The sequence below is a fragment of the Cryptomeria japonica genome, chromosome 8 (assembly GCF_030272615.1).
Source record: "Cryptomeria japonica chromosome 8, Sugi_1.0, whole genome shotgun sequence".
NCBI lineage: Eukaryota > Viridiplantae > Streptophyta > Pinopsida > Cupressales > Cupressaceae > Cryptomeria > Cryptomeria japonica.
The window spans coordinates 28,960,046-28,985,199 of NC_081412.1; the positions used below are offsets into that span (position 1 = coordinate 28,960,046).

General features: G+C 34.9%; 1 protein-coding gene across 1 annotated transcript in view; it reads right to left on the reverse strand.

Moving 5' to 3' along the window:
• Positions 1-9,948: 9,948 nt before the first annotated feature.
• The window catches only part of LOC131078546 (UDP-glucose 4-epimerase 5), a 28,442-nt gene continuing 13,236 nt past the window's right edge, over positions 9,949-25,154 (reverse strand). The window contains exons 3-9 of the mRNA XM_058016267.1: positions 24,309-24,444; positions 20,923-21,024; positions 20,540-20,767; positions 12,085-12,166; positions 10,868-10,950; positions 10,683-10,774; positions 9,949-10,602 (exon numbers count right to left, since the gene is read on the reverse strand). Coding sequence (XP_057872250.1) covers positions 10,512-10,602; positions 10,683-10,774; positions 10,868-10,950; positions 12,085-12,166; positions 20,540-20,767; positions 20,923-21,024; positions 24,309-24,444 — 814 coding nt within the window. The 3' untranslated portion in view covers positions 9,949-10,511. The remainder of the gene's footprint in view (positions 10,603-10,682; positions 10,775-10,867; positions 10,951-12,084; positions 12,167-20,539; positions 20,768-20,922; positions 21,025-24,308; positions 24,445-25,154) is intronic.

The following is a 25,154-nucleotide window of genomic DNA, read 5'->3' on the forward strand; positions in this document are numbered from 1 at the left end:
TTATGAAAACTCATAAAAAATTCATATAAATTGAAAAAGTGATCCAAAAAATATGAAATTTTTACTAAATCCTTCTGATACTTTTCCTAACGTGTACAAAAAAATTTATGCCAAAATTCGAAGCCGTTTGTGAGATCTGATCAAAATAAGGAAAAACCCTAATTTTTAAAGATCAAATTTTTAGGGAAATATTTTGCATCAAAATTAAAATCACAAAGAATAGATCCTATGTATAATTATGAGAGATTTCCAAAAATGTAAGAAAATCCAAAAAATTCTCTCATTTGCTCTCAAAATTAATTTTTAATGAAAAATCATAAAAAATTCATAGAAAATGAAAATGTGCTCCAAAAATTCTGAATTTTGGATTGAGATCTCCTGATACTTTCTTCAACCTATAAAAACAATTTGGTGCAAAATTTCCAAGCCGTTTGTGAGATATGATCAAATCTCTCCAAGATCTTGATTTTGTGTCCAAAACCCTAGCATCACAAGATTATTCTCCAAATTGTTTTACAAAACAACAATATAGGGTTAGAAAAATCTGCAAAAAAACCCATATCTAACAAAAATACATGTCCCACAGGGCGTGCCAAAATGTATATGGTGAAAATGGATAACAATAATAACGATATTGAAAGGCTAAATGAATTCAACCACAAAACCCTAGCCTAACAACAACAAAGATCCACCATAACATATGAAGATTACTTAAGACAATGCAAATCAAATGAAATCACAAAGATTATACCATCACATGTCCAATAGGGTTTGGATCTCCATTCTACATATCTCCATTGATCTTGTTTGATATATTTGCTCTCAGATTTTATGTGCACAAGAGCTTAACAAAGAACGGAATGTGGTTGCAAGTAGGATCGCCTATGTTCAAAAGCGTAGTGTAGTCAAGTAGTCAACGGGGGGTTTGATAATGAAGGAAGCATCTCCTTATATAGAAGACACTATATGAAATGGAGGGATAAGATTGAGAAATGTAAAAGGAGGTCGGTTATGATTAGAGGGTAGGTAAAAGAAATAATAAAATAATGAAAGGGGTAGGTAGTGTATGAATTAAGAGATGAATGACATGTGTCATGGGTAGAAAAGGTTAATGAATTAATTAAATAAATAAAGATTTATTTAATTAATAGAAGGAGTGAGATCAATTAAATAAATAAGATATTTATTTAATTTAGGAAAAGGATAATTTAAATAAATAAATGTATTTATTTAAATGAGAAATAAGGCTAGAAGAGGATAAATTAATTAATTAAATAAATAAAGATTTATTTAATTAATAGAAGAATTAGGCTTAGATAATTAAATAAATAAAGACTGGACAATTTTGGGTTTCTACAATAATAATAATTTTTCAAAAATCATTTTAATTGTAATATTGAAAGAAAAGGGCAACTTGAAAGTTGATAGAAACTTGGCACTATTTAATTGCACCTACATTGCTGCATAGTTTTGTTTGATAGAAATCTTGAAAAGTGTATGGTCCTACTCAATATATCTATCCTAGTCTTTTCTTTATCTATTTTTGTTGAAAGTTTTCATTATTTGTCTGAGGGATTGTGCCTATTAATATCTTAGCTAGTCATTTGATGCAAGTTTTAAATATAGATTAACAAATATCTTGGATAGAGATTGTGTACAAACATTAGAGATTGTTTTGTTAGTGACTACAATCTATAAACTGTGAGACTGTTTTCATCCTAAGTAACATGGTAGTGAAAAAGATTGACTTGTTTGTGCTATGTGCCATTAGTTACTTGTACATGTTATAGAATGAAGTTAACATCCATTTTTTTTGGTTTCTATCTCTTTATATTTTTCTCTCTATCTCTCTTTGCCTCTATCTCTCCCTCTACCTCTTCCTATTTGTCTCTCTAGCTCCTTATCTCTATCTCTTTATTTTTATCTCTCTCTCCACCTCTCACTATCTCTTTATCTATTTCACTTTCTGTCTCTTCATCTCTCCATCTCTACTTTTATCTACTCTAAACTAACCAAAATATTGGAGGAACTTGACGCATTGCGTCTCTTGTTTTTTATTGCAAATAATAAATTTAGAAATGAAGTTTTATTATTAATCATAGAATTTTATACCCAATTTCTCATTATTAGGAAGTATCTTTAGTGGCTTTCTTGTTAGCATATTTCAAAAATCAAATCGCAAGGATTCATTGTGTTACATCCCACTTGTACCCTAGATATTTTGATGTTATTCTATGCATTGATATTAGTGCTTAGTATAATGGAATGATGATTTGCAACATATATGTTGATGATTTAGTATTAATCACGATGAAATATGAGATGTTTGTTTTTGTTATCAATAAATGAAATGACAGAGATACATCAAGATTTCAAACTAACTACTTGAATTTGACCTAGAGTGTGCAGGAGATCGTCGTCCTCCGAGAAGGGAGGGGAAGTATCATCAGGTCGGGAGATAACGAAAGGAGGACTCAATGTCATCTATAACCCTATCTATAAGTTGAGACATGTTAAATTATGTTAACCTCGTTACTGTTAGCCAGTGTGAGCCACGTAACCCTATTTGATCAGTGTAGATGATTAGGGTTGTTACCCTCTTAGTTTTGGAGTTGGTATTCTCTTCTTTCCACCAAACCATTTTTGAGATCCTAACTTGTACTTTATATGTTTCCTATAATTATGGAACATCTTGAAGCTAATTGTTTACTATTATTAAAATAAAAACTGCAATTTGTGCACATGTATATATATAATGATACACATATACCTACATATATGTATGTATTCAAGACATTGATAAATACATACGTATACATGCTTGTATAGACTTGTATACATGTAGTATAAAGATATAAATATATAATAATACTCTTGCAAACTAAAGTTTATTTTAAACTTCTATTTACCAAATTTTGGTATGGCTTAAATATGGACCACTTTTGCGGGTGCCTTGTTTATGAATAAGATTATTACTTTTATTAAGGCATTACCCATGTTTGAATGGGTAATGACATAGTGGCTAGGCGAAATTCTTGGCATGCTTGTCAAATTCATGTGAAATAAATTTGTGGTGACTAGGAAGGAAATTGGGGAAGTTGTCTTGCTAGAAAGAAAGCTACAACCAGCCAAACCTTGCTCTGTTGAACCAGGTCATGTGTCATATAAACTTGAAAAGGCTCTGTTTTATTCTTTTCCCTGCTTTTAATTATGAAAGTAAAGAAACCTTGCGTTGTTTGAATCAAGTATATGCATCTTAATGAGCTGATTTTTTCATAAGAAACTTAGTAAATGTGAAAGAGTAATGCAATGCTTATAAAATGTTAGTCGTAGCTTCTCACAACTGAATAAAGAAGTAAAACCGGAACTAACCCTATTAGTTGGGCTCATACGAATTGCAAAATTGTAACCAAGAGGAATATTTAGGTAGTTTGCTTAAAGCATAAACAAAACTCAGAATTTAAGTATAATTCGTACAATGTGGCTAGGTTATATTATTTGTACAAAAGTGCTATGAGACACAATTCATTAATGATATCTCTTGATTTTATTTTGTTTTTAAAATACATTAATGAGAAGTTTTCCTCAACTCTGTTAAACCGAGCCAAAATAAAACTAGAGAACAACCCTCTCGGAGGTAAATGCTAATTTAACCTTAGCATGAAGAAGGTTAGACAACGAGTAGCTCTATAGTGATCCTCAAATGTAGATTGGTATATATAAAAACATTCATTTTCACTTGGATAGTACAATGACAACATATTCAAATAATGCATGTTGAATACAAAAACTTAGTACGAACATGAGAGCTAGCAACCGTGTTGCCTATTTTATTTTTTCCATACTAAGGTAATAATTTCAGAGTAAGACCATGGAGTAATGAACCCGGAGGGAGAAAAGTTATGCTTAAATGAGTATGACTGAATATTTCAAATCTAAATAAGCTATAATACTCGGTAGAGAAATGGTGCCTATACTCGAATTATGTGTATTGTAATTGGATACCAAATTGAAAGACAATTGATCATCCATTAATTAAGTTTCTTAGAAAATAACCTATGTTCTAAAAGTTCAAGTTGTAGCCAAGTAGGGTCTTGAACATTGACCTCATGCATTAGCGTGATTGCAATTACTTTTAAACCTTTGGCTAAAGTGATGCCACTTGTTGTATGCATCAGTCAATTCTTTAATCCAAATTTACAAACCGGTCAAAAGTCATACTAGATAGGAGTAGCCTATGATGTGTGACTAACTAGGGAATGAATAAGGTTAAACACCAGTCTCAAATGACATGAGTTCAACTTCTCATTACCTTCTTGCAAAGGGTCAAGCATTTCCATTTGGAAACGACACGAGGACCTAGTCAGTCTATGGTTGGACGGAAAAGCACCCTGATGATACTTTTCCTCTTCCAAAACAATGGAAAAGATACTTTAAGATCATAATGTGTTTCAAGAAAATTGTAAACTCTAAACCCTTCTTACTTCATGTTGTGACGTATTCACACATCACTACATTGCAAATGGGGACCCCTGCCTTTTGCTTTCTAGGGTTAATCTTCCTAGCTTAGTCCTTTAGGTTCTTGGTTATTAATCTTTGCTTTGGAGAGTTGCCAGAGAGATCATTAGGATCGCAGGGTCTGCTTGAATTGAAATGGGTCAGTAAGCGGTCCAGGTCAGGGTCTCTTTGAAAGCCTTCTCTAGGTCAGGTCTTGCTCTAGTCTTGGGGTTATGCAAGGGAGTCTTTGCATTATGTCTAGAGCCTTGTTTGATACCAATTTTACCCTTCGAGGAGAAAAGAACATGAAGATTGAGCATGAAAACTTGAGAGTTGAATTTGGAATTTGAGCTTAAGGAAAAATTCCACTCCTGACCCTTCCAAAGGGTCCAGAACGAATTTCCTTGTATCTCCCTTCCTGGTCCAAATTTCCATCACAAACCTTGCTCCCATGGCGTCTTTGAAGAAGATAAATACACTTGGAACATGAAGAAATGGAGAATTTGGGAAAAAACACCAAATTCGCTCCTGACCCTTCCAAAGGGATAGGAGCAAATTTTCTTAAAACACCTATTTGATCCTTGTTTGGGTCGAACCCTTTGTTCCTATGGTGTGATTAAGGCAAGATTAATGATTTAAAGTGATTTGGGACCCAAAAGAATTCCCTTGGACCTTGAATGAGTTAGGAAGTTGACCAAGAGTGCAAATTTCACTCCTGACCCTTCTAAAGGGTCTAAAGCCAAATTCCCCAAATGACCTAATTCCTCACTAGAAGCATTGAATGGTGGTCATGCATGGCAAGAAAAGGATTCAAAAGGACAAATCTAAAGCAAGATGAGCGAAAAGAAGGAAGAATTGGGTCTAGAGGAACAAATTCGCTCCTGACCCTTCCAAAGGGTCCAGAGCGAATTTCTCAAAAACATGTATTTTCCTCCCAATTTTAAAGCAAATTGCCCTCAAGGTATTTTCCTAAGATGGTTTGAAGCTAAACAAGCAAGCTAAGAGGAAACTTTATCAATGCCTAATCCCTATCTACCAAATTTCGCTCCTGACCCTCTCAAAGGGTCCAGGGCGAAATTTTATCTAAGCTCCTGACCCTCCCAAAGGGTCCAGAGCGAAATCCTTAGAAGGGCCTAATTTGTCACCAAAAGCATTGAGTGGACGTCATTTTGAGGGAAAATGGACTTGATTGAGATGGGGGGAGGACCTAAAAGCTAAGACTAAGAGCAAGGTTGAGCAAAGTATTAGAGTTTGAGTGCAAATAGCTATTTCGCTCTTGACCCTTTCAAAGGGTCCAGAGCGAAATTCCTAGAAAGACTCTCTATTTTGCCTAATGCACTAAAAGAACCTTGTTTTAAGCTAAATTGATGACGAATTGACTTGATCATGATAGGAGGAGGTTCGATAAGTTAAGTTCAAGGCAAATTGATGATGAATGGAAGATGAATGGTGTCAAAAGACAAATTTCGCTCCTGACCCTTCCAAAGGGTCAGGAGCGAAATTTCCTAAAACCTCTATTTGCTCCTTGTTTGGGGTCAAAATCTTGGTTCCTAAGGCATGGTTGAGAAAAGATTGATGTATACTTACCTTGAGAAGTGATTTGAGACAAAGAGATGATGAATTTGAGGCTAAAAGACAAATGTCGCTCCTGACCCTTGCAAAGGGTCCAAAGCGAAATTCACCTAAGCTCTTGACCCTTCCAAAGGGTCCATTCTTTAGGAAGTCTTGTACCTTGCCTAAGCGTTTGAACTAACCTATTCCTAAGCATTTTTTAGGGCAAAAAACTTGTTTTTGATGAGAAAAGGATGAGAAATGGATTTTTATGAAGGAAAATCAAGCAAAATGTCAATTTCGCTCTTGACCCTTCTAGAGGGTCCAGAGCGAAATTCCTAGGGGGTCTAATGTTTTGCCTAGGCCCTTGAGCAAAACCTATTCCTAAGCAATTTTGGAGGCAATTGATTTAATCTTGGTAAGGTAAGGTTGAAAATGAAGTCTATGTGAGGTAAATTGAGCAACTTAAGGCGTGGGTATGCTCCCCATGGTCTTGAGTTCGAGTCCCCGGCTGTGTTAACTCTGTGTGTGTTGCTACCTTGTGAGTGGGTTGTACACACTGGGGGATTAGTCTTGCTTCGGTGAGGACACCTCCAGATTCCACGATAGTGAATATAAAAAAAATTGAGCAACTTTGTCAATAATCGCTCATGACCCTTGCAGAGGGTCCAGAGTGAATTTCATTATAGGTCCTATCCTTCCAGAGGGTCCAGAGTGAATTTCATTATAGGTCCTATCCTTCCAGAGGGTCCAGAGAAATTTGATCCTAATGCTTTCTTGTTAATGGTTTTAAGTGAGAAATACCATGTTAGGATGAATATATCATAAGTGCTTGACACCATTTTTGTTTGTTTTGCAGATCAACAAAATCAAGATGAAGGAAGATCAAGCCAGGACAAGGGCGACCTCTTCAAGTTTCATCATCATCAAGGACACTTCAAATGCGTGAGAGAGGCCTCAAGGTGATACTAAGTTGAAGGACTTCAAATGTTTGAGGAACAAGCAATGGGGTTGACCATCCTCACGAACCTCATTTCACCACATGGAGAAACCACAAGATGTCAAAAGAAAGATCTTACAAACACTTCAAGGCGAAGTGAGCTACCAGAGGAGTGACTTGACCGTGAAGAGGCTTCGTCAAACACAAGAGAGCCAAGGAAGGATACGTCATCCATCAAGTACATCAAGGACGAAGGAAGATCAACCAAGGTCAGTGCAAGGGTACTTTGAAGAAGAAGATAGTTTCAGAAGAGTTAATCAAAATTAAGCTTATCATCGAATATCAAGAGATACAAAGTTCCCTGACCAAGCACAAACGCAAGACAAGGTGCCATCCCAGTCACTGTTCCTCCAGTCATATAGGTCCACATCAACATGTCTAGATTCAATGTATTTGACTCACCAGTGATGGCACAAACTTCGAGGCACCTACCCCGGTTTCCTATTGGTCCACACTCATGAAATGTAATTTTCTCATTGGCTAAGAGAGTTTGTTGTAACAAACCCTAATTAGGGTTTTCATCTTGTAATCCTAGCCATTGATTGTAAATCAATTAGAGCCATTGAAATGTGAAGAGCTCCCTATATAAAGCTTTGGCTCTTTATTTGTAGGGGTTAATAGCTAAGAGTTAGTAGCTTGAATAGTGAATAGAATAGCAATTAGAGTAGATTAGGAGGAGAAGGCAAGAAATTGTTGCCTAAATTGTAAATGAACTCCATTTTCATTGAAGTTATGGTGTAGTGTGTCTTTTCTTTGCAATATGCATGATCTCTTGTTGAATCTTCATTTTAAATAATAGATAATTAGATTGAATGAAGGAAGTTACTGAATGCTCGCGTGGAATCCGCCTAGTCCAAACCACTAGCCTCTTGTTGATTGTAAGGACGCCCTGCGTGGTCAACTGGCATTGAATGAGCTTAATCTCAAGTCGTTACGCGTCTATTGTTCATGCATTAACTTGAATGGTGATCAGTGTCAGATGATGTAACGATTTGAACATATTTGAAGCATCCCTTAGAGGATCGTTCATCTATCTTCTTACATTCTAAGTCCTAGAATAGATTTTCTAAACCCTATGCTTTTGCTATTTCTTTATTTCCTGGTGAGTAGATAGGACTTGAGTTCTAGCAAATTCAAACGCTCAGGCAATCAAACGTAAGTCTCTTTGTGATTACAGCATAATCACATCATACCACAAGAGCTTATCCACACGTAGAAACCCTACATACCATAACCTTGGAGTTGCCTCGATTGATCCTTAAACGAAATCTTCAACATTCGGAAAAACTTTGTTTAAGAGAGGATAAGATACCTTGGTATTTTATATTGTGTTCGCTTGTGCATAAAAAACACATCAACACTTCCTTTATTTGAATTATTAATTTGAAGAAGTTTTTCATATGCACTAGATTACATCTTTTTAGTTTTAAATTCTCTGTTTCAGAAAAATAAAGTTTATGATTTCAGTTTCACCGTTGCATTTTAAAAAGAATGAAAGTTGTTGCAAGTTTATTTCAATTTTGTTGAAAAGTTGTTATTTAAAGCTAACATAGAGAATGCATGTTACACATTGTCTCTTCAAATCACATTTGTAGAGAGGATTGATTGCCCGTTTTTTTTCTCAGGTAAGCCTTTTCAATTATCGTATACTTATTTCTAATACCTAATAATCAATTGAGGTTTATATATCAAGTAAATTGTATGGTTGTCAGCTGATGTCTTTTATACCAGACGATTAATTCGCATCCAACCAAACTAGACCCAAAAATTACAGGGTTCAATTTCGGTCAAAACCATTGTGAACTATCCACCATTCCACCGCAATGAAATCACGCATCGGTCCGTTGAGAACCTAAAATAATAAATGACAGCACATGTTCAACTCCACCAGCGACCAGGTAAGTGTTAGGGCTTCATCGTTTACCATTTTACACTAACTTTTATCAGAAAGAAAATGCGGGGCTAAGAAATGCATCCAATATTCTGTCCATCTATGTGTGAAAACATGGTACGGAAAACTCAGGCAAGGAGAAAGGAGCTATAACATGCCGCATGGTGATATGCACAGCTAAGATGTTTTAATGTTGGTATAGGGTTTATCCCTAACAAAACAACACAGCGTTTCTAGTTGCCAAATCATGGGTGGATGCCATTCTGAATAAAAATTTCATGTAAGAATTATAATGAGAAGAGATTCAGCAGTCCTGGATGCCATTCTGGATAAACTTTTCTTATACAAATTGTAATGAGAAAAAAGATCCAGCAGTCCTAGTCTAGTGGTAAGGTAGAGAAGTTACTGTGATGATGATGTGGGTTCAAGTTTCAATAAGCATGCTCAGGTGCACTCCCCATGTTTCTCTGATGATTTAAGTGTTAAAATTTACATATGAAGAAGAACTAAAGACCTATAACACAACTGCCTAGAGACTTACACCTTGATGCTTTTAGAATTAATAAGGCATTTTTGGTGCATAGAATGCCCTAGCAAACCACACCTCAATTGACACCGATCTGGGGATGTTACACACAAACACAACAAGGACGACAAAATAATAATGCAGATACATGTACTTTCCCCAGCCTCTGGCAGGTTACAGTAAAATTGCAATTGAATTGAAGCCTGAAAATTAATGGTAGATAAATCTCGGCCTCCCTATTTGTGCTGAATTTTTACCGTTTGCAGTGATCGTTAAAAGGTGCAAAAACCATTTGAAGGCGCAATTCTTTGCAACTACTCATGATTTGGTACATAAGATTCTGTACGATCATACATCTTCCAACTTATCTATTTTATCATAAACTTTTGCTTCGAACATGCATTCAAACATGTTTTCTAGTAGAAATACAAAACTGTTTTGATTGAAAACGATAATATAAAGTCATGGAAACGAGAAACACAATGAGTTAAACATATTAGAGCTGCACTAATACTTAAATTATAATTGAATTTGTTAGACCACGTTAATACACTGTGGCATGCTTTTCTGTCTGCCATCCAAAAGATGGATAAGATCATATTTTAAACAACAAATGTGCCATTCCAATAAATATCAAAGGCAATGACACAAATTGCCATACTTCCTTTTCACTATCATGACTAGCTAAATCTTCCTCCCAAATTATTAACCATATATCACAGTTGATGGTAGAAATTTGCATCTATAGCCATAAACCATCCAGGGTTTACAGCTATTTACTGCAGTTATTCACTTCAGAGAACCTGTGAGCTATTCTGTCCAACAGCCACTAGTGATGTTTACGCAATCCCATGCTGGAATTATAAATATTTCCACCATCCCTAATTGCAACCTATACTTTGTTGTCAGTCGATAAAAATAAAAAATGTTCTCAGAGAGATTATGGATACAAGTATAATCAAATCCCTTCAGCCACTGTCAACATCCTTTGATCAGCATTCTGGTCTATTTTGTATAAAAAGTACCTTGCAAATTAAATTCAAATTTCAATCAGTCTCAGGTGATCCATAGCCCCAAGGGTTTTTTCTTGCCCAATTCCATTGGTCACGACACATCTCCTCTATTCCATACTGTGCTCTGCAATACCACCCATCTCAAGGTTCACTTCTTATGCATGTAAAATTCTAAGAAAATAAATAAAATAGTCAGATACATACTTCCAGTTTAATTCCTGCTCAGCCTTCTCTGTAGATGCATACACTGTTTCAGGATCCCCAGGCCGGCGATCGGCAAGCTTCAGGGGAATTTTCTAAGAATCAAAAACAGATTTATACAGGATCAGTTCTACAAATAAAATTATATATTGTACGACATAGAATGATTAATAATCCAGTCCTCTTACCTTTCCCGATGCCTTCTCAAATGCAGCCACCATTTCAAGAACAGATGTGCCTTGTCCAGTTCCCAAATTATAGACTTCACAACCTTCATAAATGATGAATGTTATTGCCTTAGTAACAGCTACATGGACATTTCCAGTCATAAACAGAGCACCATAATTGTTTGTAGGTAAAACATCAGGCACATTAAAATAAAAATATGATAAAAGTTATCTTCTTGAATAAAATTTTCTTCCATTTTCAACACAGCTTTTGTTTAGACATGATTTTTCCGCATTCCGTGAAAATGGTTGGTATGCTTTTGGAATAAACTGTAAGCTTTTTTCAACACAGCCTTCGTACTCATTTGAATTTATATTTATATTTATAAGCTTACAGTATAGGCTTAACTATCAACCTAAACTAAAACACAACTGAAAAAGAAAAGACATGTCATATTTTTGCTCGACAGCAGCAATTTTGCAGGTCCTATCAATGTGTATATCGTGCAAGTAATTACCATTACTTATTCGTTATAATTGGACTTCTTGGTTCTCAGTTTAATGTGTAGCTGCACCATGTGCTGTGCTAGGTTCATAATGTTAATCAACTGCAACATAAACTTGTTATATTTTGTTCGAAAGCTCTCAAAATATAGTTTACAATGGTGTAAACTCGACGTAATTACAATGCTTGTAATTCTCTAGTCTTTCATTTCACTCGGTAATAGAGTTGTTGGTTGTAACAATACTTGTGTAATTACTAATACTGACAAATCCTACCAAGCAAAGATTAAGTAGATATTTTCATTGCAACTTCAAATTCAATTATCAACTAAACAACTACAATTATATGCAAAAATTACAAAACCAGGCACCTTTGTTGGAAAAAACAAGGAACTTGAAAACCACTAATCTAGCATAATATCTATTTTTTATAGTGACATAAGTCACAACCTATAAATGACATAATGTATAGAATTTAGAAGGCAGTTTAAGTGTGACAAACAGATTATACCATGACAAAATCAAAAGTTCTCACAATTCTCCCAAGAACAGATAACCCTCGTCTCATTATTTCATTTTATTATAGACGTCACTTTAAGAGAAAATTTGCATATTCAAGACACAAACGTGCATGCTGTATGGAAACTTGAAATAACCATTGAATGAACAACGAACTAGGAAAAATGCCAGCCAATATCGTTGACTTAAAGAAACATATAGAGAGGAAATAATACCTATATCTTTAGTCTCAAATAGCTTGCGGAGGGCAGCAATGTGACCATCTGACAAGTCCATGACATGTATATAATCCCTGACCTACACGATCAATAAATTATAGTCAGAAAAGTGAAATAGACAATTCTGAGTCACCATAGAATTCTACTTGAGTGCAAATGATTATTACAAAAAAATTATATAGGACCCCTAAAACACTACTTAACTGTTACCTTCCTGTGTTTATAATTGTTCCCAAATACAATCTGTTATATAACCCAAGTTACCATGTGTATCCCTAATATGAGTGGCATGGTTTTGTTCAGTTAGTGACTAGAGTTGGTGGTTGCTGCCAAGAATGTCCAGATGGCCTAAAGGGTGAGTTGGATGAGCCAATACTTCTACACTTAAGAACTCAAGATTATTGCAAGACATATCTTGATGTTAGCAAAACATCCACAATATGTTCCATAAACTCTTCTTATTAATCTGATTAAATGTGAAAATTCCATGTACACTATATTCTTCTCTAGATAGTTTCAATTCGTAGTGTGCCCATCTCGAATGCTCAAGCAAGGAGTTATCCGTGACCCTTGGGTTATCAATGCTATCATCCATTGCTGATGCTTTCATTTTTAAGCTATCGTTTATATTTATGTCATACTCCTAATGCTACTTTTAATAATCTATGATGATCTGTGTTATCCATATTGTTTGTCTGTTTTGCGACATCTGGTGTTTGTTCCATGCTTAAATCTAACAATTTTGTGTATACTGCATTCTAAAAGATTGATTAACAAATGTGTTAGACAGACAAAGAACCGGAAGCATAATAAAACAAGCCATAGTCACCACAAAACTCAAGGAGGACATTGAGACAACATCCAATGTTGTATGATACCTCTTGAGGGATGATGAGACACAAAGGTATACAAAGGGGCATCTCTTTACATCTCTAGAAGCTATATTATCATACAGATATACCACAAGGAGTGTGAGCAAGATAGATGAAAAGAGAATATATGTAAATGAATGTTGTATAGTATAGAAATATCTCCCAAGCATATGCGATGTATATATCTATGCTTATGGTATGATGTGTACATTGTAGAAGGGATATGTGATATGAATATATGGATGGAGCAACCTTATGATATGTTTATCTATTGCAACTATTCTGGTTTCCTTCTTATTGCATCACCCCCTGGGGTTAGCTTTAACATAATTAATCTAGACCTTGAGCATGTCTTTATCATTAACATCGGTTTTGTTGCCAAGATCCCAATCTGTAGGTGCATAGCGAAAAAACTGCAGAACCAATGAGAGAAGTTTGTAGTGAAGAAAGCTACTAGAGAAAGGAGTATTAATGGCAGTTATGGTAGTGATTAGTGGGGTAGCACATACTAGGTGCCAACTCTTGGTGAGGGCTTAGGCACCTAGGGGGCAATTATGGAATGGCGGCAGATCCAAAAGGACATGACCATTGAGAGAAAATTGGTGTGACACTTGGAATGAACAAAACAGAATTAAGGATGAACAAAAAATCAATTAAAATTTAATAGCAAAGGGAGATAGCAAGAAAATGAACGACTTGTTTCTAAATTTGAGACGGGATTGGAAGAAACCCAGCAGATGATCATGCATAAGAGTAGAGATGAAGGGATAAACAGACCAAGTAAAGAGAGAAAAAGGTGCTAGAAAATGATAGAGGTGGTGTGAGGGGTATCTAGAGAGCATGCCAAGAGGGTTGCAACTAAGGGAAACCCTAGAACAGATGTAGGAGGATGTTCAATGGATACAATACTCGCTAATATTGAAGAATTAGAATGGTCCATAACCCTAATATGAAGCAAAAAAGGAAATTTAACCAAAATGATTAAACTGTCTAAATAATACAAGGCATCGATGACTTACAATCTTGGATGAAAAGCACTACAAATGATGTGGAAAAGGAGAGACTTAGAAGCAGTTATGCTCCACTTGTACAAGGGAGAACATAAGAGTCGTTCACCAATTAAGATTCTAACTGGTTCCAATCTACGGTCACAATAAACGATGAGTTATAGAGGATTTGGTAACCCCAATCTCTAGATAGAGCACACTAAACCTCTCCAATGACCATCGGAATACCAAAGCAAGTGCAATGGGATACAAAGACGTGAAATTTTTTTTAAATGAACACCCAGTAAAAATGATGAATGAGATAATAAGATGATAAAAAACATCAATAAAAATTTGAATTTTCTATGGAAACCTTATAATTGTTGGGAGAAAACCGAGAGTTCTTCCCCATGCCTTATAAGCCAAGAAAAGTCTCTAAAGAAGACATAAGTAGCGAATCCTTGCATAGGCTAGAGGATATGGGAGCAGGGTGTAAGGGATTTCACAGAGATATTGGGTAGCAAGTTCTTCGATTCAGTTTGCTTGGAGATAAAGGCAAACAAAAGAGATTAGTGAAGTGGCAAAAGAGTGGAATCAAGCAGAAAAAACCTAAAGAAAAGACAAAAGGAGAAGCAAGAACAAAAAATAAATCAAGATGAAGGATAAGCCCTAAATCACAAAAGGTTAATCAGAAGTACCTTCAACTCCTACAAAAATAGTTGCAAACAAGACTAAGCTTCTTTTGTTTGGAAAAGACACTGAGAATGCTTGCGAACATCTATTTATCTTGGAATCTCATTGGAGTAAAACTGGCATTGATGATGACCAGACTAAACGAAACGAATTTGTAGAAATCCGCAAGGATTGAAGTACTTATATGGTATATAAAAGAATATCCTAAACACAAAAAAAGGAAGATCTGAGATGCACTATTTTTAATAAATCTTCATTCTTTGGACAAACCAACTGAAAATGTATGCAAAATGAGGGAGATGACGCAAGGAACACATGAATAAGTGGAGAATGACAAACATTTCAAAAGTGTAGTCGAAAAATTGAAAGAACCTTTAACAGAAAAATAATGAATTGAGTGATCTATATCAAGATTAAAGCCCTACATCAAGGCTGTAGTAACCACCCAAGAAAAGATAGATACAAGCATACTTCACATATTCAGACTTCAAGAGTACTTGGCAAGCCAAAAATTTATTACTTAAAAAGTACTCAGCAAAAACTCAACAAATGTTGACAGCTTAATAAACACTTAATTTAAAAAAAAACATAAATTTTATACTAATACAACTACAAAATGTATCAAATGAGTTTGGTGGAGGTCAAGGGTCAGTTGCCCCAATGAGATCAAGGGGCAAAATCCCTCATGGGGTTTGGAGGCAATGACCCTAGACTGTTTCTTGATGCAATATAGGGCAAGGTCTAGGGCTAGTACCCCTAACACATTCCTTGTTGCGACTTCCGATATAGGGCACAATCTAGAGGTGGAATCCCTACCACCAAGCCCAAATGAAGACCATCAAAACCGCATAGACCTTCATGACACACCATTTTTATTATTGTTTAGAGGGCAAAAACCAATGCTTATAAAGTCAAAAAAACAAAGTTTGTAATGTTCAGCCCACATTTTTTTTTGCATGTTTGACACATTGTTGGCATGGCAAGTCAAGTCCTCTAACTCATCGAGTTTTCGGCAAGTTCTAATTGAACCTAAATCATAAAACATTGTTTAGAACTTTATAGCACTTGAAAGAAGAACAAAGTTGATGCAAATTTTTGTAAGTGTATCTTGCAAATGCTCAAGAGTGAAAAAAGTCATGAGCACTTGGTGACTCATTGAGTACTTACCAAGATTTCAATCTATGGGTACAAGCATAAAGAAATAAATTCCAAACGGGTTTAGGGAAAATGATAAAAAGAAAAATATCCAAAATTCCAAATGATAGACAACATGATCTAATAGTCATGAAATCCAAACAATTGTTTGCAAGATACATAAACAAGAAGAAAACAACTATGTTACCCCAAGTTTTTGGACAGGGGACACATTTGAAGGTCCTTGTTTTTTCAAGCCATTTTTTGAGACGGCAAGGGATGATAATATAAAAAAATAGGGAAAATTCATATGATGAAATTAATAAAGTACTCAAATATACATTATAGAACCTCAAACACAATAATTGTGTTAAATTGAGAGTTAATGAGAGTCAAATGCAAATTCAGGGTGTTAAACATGGACCAGTTACCTTATTGAGTAATGCACATTGATTTCTATTAAAATCACAAGGTACATGTTATAGTGTGTCTCTGATACAACAGCCCAAAATATTCATTTGTGTAATAATTGCTAATGTAAGTGGGACATGGGTTTGCTTCTTACCAACATCTAAGTTTGAGTCGGTTACACCAAAAAATGCATTCAAATCAATATAGAGTTATTGTAAGGGGTGTTCTTCCCAAAAGGAATTTGTACAACATTGAGTTTAAGGGAATGCCCAACAGGCAGAAAAACATTGCTTTAATTCATAGAATCAACTCTTATTTAAGGGCTCTAAGTAGGCCTCAAAGGTGAGATTGAAGCATGAAAACATTTGAGAGCAGCTGTAACTCCTGTTGCAAAAGCTTGGGCAGAAATAACTTGGTAATATGTGAGAGAAGTTGCAATTGTATAGTATATACGATACATTGAATATGCTGACAAAGGATAACATTTCCAAATGATGTGAAAAACTAGAAATGCTTTGTAGTGAGTTCAATTTTTGTGCCATGCCAATATGACAAATTTTTATACTCAAGTAGTCTGAAACGAGGATCCAGATAGGCATAATGATAGTGTTGATTGAAATAGGAAAAATAAGTTACTATATAAATATAGAAAAGAATACTGCTATGATATGAGAGTAGATATGCATTAAAGAGAAACTGAAAACACAGAGCAGGAAATGGACCAGAACTTGCAGAGAAGCAAAAACAGAGAATGAACATTGTTTACCGAGCAAGTTAAGTACATAGATAGAGAATATCATAGAGTGTTCAAACCCAGCATATATAGAGATGATATCAAGATAATAAATGAATCATTGGCATATTCAATTGAGAGTTCACAAAGAAAGAGCATTAAAATGGTTTTTCTAATTTGAGTGTTCTTTAATTTTAAAAATGTGAGTTTTCGAAGGGGTCAGCTGCCCGTCCCCTTCAGTCTTCTATCGTGTCCCCCTGTTTCAAAGACGTTTCCTGTCATTTTGCGATTTTTTGGGATAGCCTGAGGATGCCCCCTAGGTGTCCTGTCATCCTCAGAACATCACAAAAATGGGGATGCACCTAAAAAGGCCAAGGACATGTCTCCGAGTTTCCTTGGAAAACAAGGGTTATTTCTCAAAACAAGAAGCATAAAACGAAATAGAATTCATCAATTAGAAAAACTCAAACAATTCTCAAAACATTGGAATTAAAGAAGCCTAGAACAAAGAAGACCTGAAGTCAAGACTCTAACCAAAATACAAAAAATGGAAGAAACAACCAATCCTATTAGATGTAAAATTAGTTGGAATAATACTAAAGAAAGCTTCACTAGACTTAGGAGCTCACACAAATATTATGCCAAAGCAAGCATGGGAGGCATCCAAGTTGCCAAAACTTCACAAAACACCCTATGACATTGCTCCGGCCAATGGAAGTCCCAAATGCCTTAAAGGAACATAAAGAGATGTGCAAGTAGATTTCATAGAAAAAAAAAGAAAGAAAACAAAAGTGAATGTTGAAGTCATAGAAATGTATCAAGGGACTCAAGATATATTTAATATTATATTGGATATATGATGGTTTCCAAGAAATGGTACAATATTTTATGTAGAAAGACAACAACTCGTACAAGAAACAAATGGGAAGGTGATACATGTCTTTCAATGAAGGTATGAATGAATTGTACGTAGAAATACACACCATGGATGAAGAAGAAGATGGATGCTAAAAGGAATAAGACATTGTATACATCTAGAAGAATACTTGGACAAGAGTTCAATGTAGAACCTAATTCACAAAGAGAAATGTTATAGAAAGTGGGGGCTCCTCAGCTGACACAAAAGATGTGGTAGGAGCTTGGGAGTGAGATGAACTAGAAAAGCATAAAATAAAGATAATTGGAGCAAGGAAAGTTTTTATGGTAAAAAAAGAGTCTAAAAGCATACAAACAAATACCAAAAAGAAAACAATTCCACCACAAATCAAGAGATTGTGCCATATTCAGTGAGGAATTTCACAAAGTTACCACATTAATCAAGAGTAGAAAATTTGTTGAATTGTCTTCAAATCATGGAGAAATCAATTGTGAACAAAGATTTTAGAATGAAATCCTTAGATGATACAAAAGAACTGAGCGCCACAAGATGGTGGAATACTCATAAACCAAAAATATTAACCTAGAAAGCCTTAAAGATTCTAATTAAGAATAAATACTTTGAAGGAGATACCAGTGAGATATAAAATATGACAGAATTTAAATTTCACAATATCATATCAATAGTTGTGAAAAGGTCTTAGATAAACTAGGAGAAATAGATGAAAGACTAATAATGCAACTATTTTATTGGACCTAAGCCCTTATTGCAAGAGCTATAAAGACAATGGATATTGGGACATCATTAAAAGTAATTTTTGTAGGGCTTTCAAATTTTGGGAGCCAGATCTAAATACAAAAATACTAAGAAAAATTAGAGATATAATAACCATGCTAGCAGAACAAGTGAGAAGAAAATTTGGTAAAAAAGAGACATGGGTGGCACCTCACAAGGAATGAAGCAATCGGAAAATCATTGAATGGATTAAGAAGGAAATTTGAGAAGAAAAAAAAGAGACATTGGTAAATACCTCACAATGAGTGAAGCGATCAGAAAATCATTGAACAAATACCACAACAAACAAGTTAATCAAGAAAGGAAGAAAATTATGGATCCTTATCTGAGGATTTAAACACCTAGGGTTGACTAGTGGGAGTAACCCACTATAGAAAGAGCAAATGGGAGAAAAGGCAACAAGGCAAGTGGTTAAAGAGCAACCACAAAAATAAACAACATAATATGAAAAGAAAGGGAAGAAAATGAAGCAAACAAAAGATAAGACAATTCATTTTGAAGCTACCCCTTCACCATAATAGACACCATTAGATGAGACCACAAAAATCTTTGTACCAAATAAACTTAGAGAAGAAAAAAGAGAAAGAACAAGACCTAAAAACAAAACAAAACAATTACCAAAATAATGAATGGTGGCTTTACTAAAAGTAAATTAAAAGTTACATACAAAAGTCAAATGCAATGTCCCCAGTTTGAAATACATTTTAATGATAAATGATAATAATAAAACAAAAATAAAAGATATAATTAAATTTTAATTAAGTTAATGAATGGTCAAAGGCATGAAATAAAAATTTGTGACTCCCTCAAACATGAGATATAAAAGGGAGAAGAGAACCTCATTTGAGGTGGATAATATGGGAATCAGAAGTGCAGATCTGATTGTGAAAGGTACCGTCTCTTTCAAAAGGCAGAAATAATGAAGAGTTGCACCCTTTCAAAGGGTAACTAGTGAAAGGTGTGTCTTTTGCCAAAGGGACACATTTGAGGATATAAAAAGGTGTGACCTCTCTCTCACATTTGAGGATATAAAAAGGAGAAAGTCTCAATTGAGGAGGACATCCAAGGGAGATCAATTTGGAGAATAATTTATTATTCTCAAAGGGCAGCAATGAAGAGGGATGACTCATTTCTTATGAAGAGGTGTGACTTCCCACAAATGAAGATATAAAGAAGAGATTAATTCAATTGAGAAGGGGGAATTGGAGGATCATTCCTAAGATCAAAGAAGACGAAAAAGTCAATGGATCAATATCTAATATCAGAATTAATAAGGGTGAAAACTAGCAAACTTTGATATTTACAAGGACAAGATTCAGGGCAATCCCAAAAGGGGATATTACATCAAACAAGTGTAATACCCAGTGTTACAAGACTCAGACTCACCTAGACTTAGTGAGTCTCAAGGCGAGTGACCCTCGACGAGCCTAGGAGAATCAACTGCCAAGTACTCACCAGAATCATTGAGTCTAAGCAAGTCTGGCAAGGTAGACTTGCCATTTTGGTTACTTTTAAAAAAAAAACTTACAACCTTTCAATGCCTGTTTGGTTTATGACATGCCCATCTAGAATTTATAGAAAAATATGAAATTGGTGTGTGGCATGAAAATTTGTGTGGTTTTGATGGCCTTCATTTGGGCTTGGTGGCGGGGGCTCCGCCCCTCAACCCCACCCTGTATCATGACAGAAAACGAGCCAGGATCACTGCCCTCAAACCCCTTGAGGGGGATGCCCCTTGACCTCGTTGGGGTATTGCCCCTAAATCCCCATCAAACTATAAGTCTAAGCAAGTAATAGGCCAATGATGAATCACAATCATAAAATCTACAAAATACACATCCCTTGTTGCAAATCTTTACACATATCCAACCATAATAAGACCATGGCTCCAGAGTTACATATTAAAAAAATTCCATATTAATTGAAATCTTAAAATAGCATGGAATCGTACCCCTGTGCCATCCTTTGTCTTGTAATCTGTTCCAAATACAACCAGCTCAGGTCGCCTTCCAACTGCAACTTGTTGAACAAATGGCATGAGATTGTTTGGGATTCCACGAGGATCTTCACCAATGTTTCCACTGGAATGAGCTCCAACAGGATTGAAATATCTAAGCAACATAATTTTCCACTCAGGATCTGCTTGGTGAGCATCACGACAAATTTCTTCAATGAAGAGCTGTACAGAAACATGAGAACTGAATCACAAATAAGGTACACATGATATTTCAAAAAAATGATCAAGATCTTCCATAAAATTCAAAATGCACAGCGATCTACAGTTCACACGTAATATTGCCAATTATTCTGCAGACCAGGTTAAAACAGATCTACCTTTGTACGTCCATATGGGTTCATTGCACATAGGGGAAAATCTTCTGTACATGGGACCTCGTTTGGCTGGCCGTAAACGGTAGCAGATGATGAGAACACAAGCTGCAGGGATCCACCACATAATCAATTTTCATCAAAATACATCAATGTTAGTGGTTTGATTGCTTCAATTCAAAATGAACTCCCACAGTTATGATAATGGAGAAACAAAAACAATAATGACCTGCTTACCCTTTAAATTTTGCAACAGTTAACCAAACATCATGTTCTAACTGGTAGAAAAGTGTGAAAACACTAGGATGAATGATGCATGTAATGCAAGCCAGAATATTTATGTACTGGACAAAAGTCAAGGAATTAAAATTATTATGGCAAAAATCAAAACTATCAATGCTATTAATAATTGAAATACAATATTTACAACCAAGTTAGCAGACACGCCAACCTGCCCACAACTATAGTTTATTGGGCTTAAAATATGTATAATTTATTTTCTGAAACTCCTTTATTTCTATTTGTATCTTGCACAATGTTATGTATCGCCTCTAAAGTGGTGTGGGTTGTGCTTGGACCATATTCTTTAGATTTATAAGCATGCGTTACACTCAAAAGCTCCACAATCATTCTTTTATAGTTATGTGCCACCATATCAAAGTGGGGAGATTTGAACCTTGCCACATGGCTGCTGGGGTTATAGGGCCACCATTACCATTGCACAACCCCTTAGAATTTTCCGAAACAAATTAATTTTGAAGAAACAAGAAGATAGAAGTCATTGTCCAGTGATTTTGCTATATTTGTTGAAACTAAAGCAACATGGAGCATGATAGTAAAGCAGTACTCTTGCACTCCCGTGATTTAAAATTTCACTTAGGTGGCCTATTTATTTGTGTAATTTAACAGAATAATTGCACTTTCTACTGACAAGAAGGCCTTCATAATAGGTGAATTGCTGCAAAACAAAGGAAAGAAACATGTTCAATTGTACAAACCATTCCATGATGGGACAAAATAGCAGAAATGAGTGTCCAAAAGGGAGTTTCATGGATTCTTCTTCCACCTATTCATGTGGGAACCCTCTAAAATCCTCTGTATGATTCCTATGATGATTCCTTAGAATAAACATTCCATCTTAGAATCATGTAAAGATATGTAAGAGTATAGGGCAAGAGTAATCCAAGGGAGTCTTGATGTAGGACAATACTGTAACAGTTCAGAATAGCAGTCAATAATCTTGAATAAGCAAGTAATCTTCAACAAGGCAAGCTAAGAGAGTATCATAGAGGTGCAAATAAAAGCTAAAATGCACATGGAGGCTCAAATTGAGAAATTGGCTTTTATAAATTTGCAATATGATAATGCAGATGAGGAAGCATAGCTTTACTCTTGTTGAATTTCCCTAAACTGGGTTTCTCTGTGGTAAATTCTTATGCTTACAATACTAGTTCACAAAAAAAAAAATGGAAGTTGAATTTAATCTCACATAAGTTAAGGCATTAGCATGCATTTTGTTAATGTTTTAGCAGCAGGAGATTTTATTATGACTGTGATGGTTTCTTCCTACACTTCAAGAGAAGCTGATGTGTAACAGCTTCCTTAATAACTGTCACCGACCTGCATGTATGACTTGCGGCTTCGTGGGAGCCTCATGCGTGCTGGCAGCGGTTTCTTTCCTCTTCACATTTCATCCAATATAAAGATTGTCTATGTGGCTTATGTAACGGCATATATGTAACTGCTGATAAGCTTATGGTGTCTTTTGGCCTTCTGTCTACCTCCGACAAGCCTTTTCTTCCCTTTAAAAGGCATGTTGATGTTTGTGCTTTGGAGGGGGGTGAAGTTCTCAAGAGAGAATCTATATTAATATGTGATCATCCATGCTGACTGTAGTGTAGAAGCTTTCAGTTGTTCTGAGATGTTATCGGCTTATAGTGCCGATTGTTAAGTGTTAACAATATTGCTTAAATCATTGCTTGATTAAGCTTGAGAGCATTGTATCAGATTTGTGTCTTTTAATAAAGGTCGATTTTTGGTGTGGCTGGGTTTTTCACCCTCAGGTGGAGGGTTTTCCCAGGATAAAATTCTGTGTTATCTTGGTCTTGTAAGATTTTCTAATTTTCAGATTGCTGTGTCTTACCTTTCTGGTTCTAACATTAACACATTTTGCTGCGCTATTGTTCTTGTGAAATCAAGAGAATAACAGGTTAGTAGTAGCACAGACAAATTCTGGAATCTTGTAACTAGGAATTGTATGCATGTATAAAAAAATGTATACAATTGAATAATGGTTATATGATGTAGTTGGCAGCCATGTAACTGTACTAATATGAATTCACAGCCTTTGATTGTTGTTTCATGAGCATAGAACTTTAGAACAGCAAATAAAGAAAAGTAAATCATATTGGTGGATCATGCATTGGATACCCAGATCAGTTACAGATCAAAGATGGACATTAGTAATTTACCATTATTCAATTGTACACGTAAAGCATTTTTTTAATTCAGAAGGTAAGGCACACAGTGACTTCAGGTAAACGAAAAAGAACTCTGGAAAACTACTTTTCATATTTTTTTACATCTCAGGTGTGTGCTGAGCTCCATTTATTTGTAAAGTGTACTCTATATGACAAAGATAAAGACTTTGATGCTATAAACACTGTAATTGTGATTTTCGTTTGTAACATATGCAAGCCTTTATCCACAAAAGAAAAATTCACACAAAATCAACATCTATGGCCAAAAGCATTTGGTCATACATACATACATACATATATATATATATATATATAGACCTTTTAGATGGTGCAGTAAAAGGAAAAAATACCAATGAAAAAGAAATTAAGAATTGCAAATAGGAGTAAAGAGCAGAAAGAAATGTGCTGATGCATCTAATTCTATGTCACCTCCAAGATCCTTTAGAGACAGTAGAGTACTCAGTGCTCAGTGAAGGCATGTGGGTTTGACCCTTGACCATGATGTATCAAGAAGAAAAGCAATCAAGAAATGCGATAGCAGAACAACATGATAGAATGAGCTCCATCTTGTAAAAGCCAGATAAGGCTGTACACTAAGACGCCAATTTTAAGTAAAGAAAATGTTGTCACAACAAAATTAGATAAAGAAAATGTGACACCACATTTGAGTTGAATACTGTCCCAGAGTGAAGACCTCTCATAGTTCACTTCTATCATGTACGTGGTATTGTTAAAAAATTGTGAGTTTTAACTATCTAATACATAATGCGAGCCAAGAAACATCTCTAACAGATCATTATCAAAGGCAATAAGTTGGATGAATATAATTCATATGCCTGTTATTCTTACTTTAAAAGCACTCTGGCAAACAATTGGATATGCAACATTAAGAAATGGATATTTGAGCATTACCTTTTTACAATTATGAGCAGTCATAATTTCCAATAGATTTAAGGTGCCAACTATGTTGTTGTTGTAGTATAGTAGCGGCTTGGCTACACTTTCTCCCACAGCTTTTAATCCAGCAAAATGAATAACAGCATCAAATCTACAAACCAAAAGGAATCATTTTACATGGAGACAATAAAAAAATCAGTAAGGATATCTTTTCATGAGGGAAAGCCAATCCATGATCCCACAATAGATAACTTTGAAGAAAACTCACTAAATGAACAAATTTTTGAACCAACATTTCAAAGAATGTACTTATAGCCAGATCATTGTTACAAGTGATATGTTTTTATCTGACGTTGGTGTTATCATTTAATTTAAAATAACTGTAACTTTGAAAGCACAAAGCATAACAAGCACATAAATTAAATTATATGAAAATTGGTACCGAGTAAATTATTTACATTTGGATAAAACTAGTATAGATATCTTAAATACATCGATCTAAAAGACGCCAAGTGATATCTCTTGGAATTTAATGTTTTAAGATATTTTTTTTATCTTAAGTACATAACTATATCAATAGTGAAAGTTTTGTGAAAACAAATTTTTTATTTCCTAAGATACACAACTTTTCCAATTACTTAATTTTTACATGTAAGAGCTATTTTTTCTATAGTTTTGAAAAAGTTAAATAAAAACAAAAAAAATTATTTACTTCAGTTTAGCCATTTTTAAAAAACAGATTTATTAATTTAAACTACTACATATACACAAACAAATAACTAAGTAAGAAAAATCTAATTTGACTTTACTGTCATTTTACTCATAATAACCCTAAACCATTTCCTTTTTTTCACCTCTCTG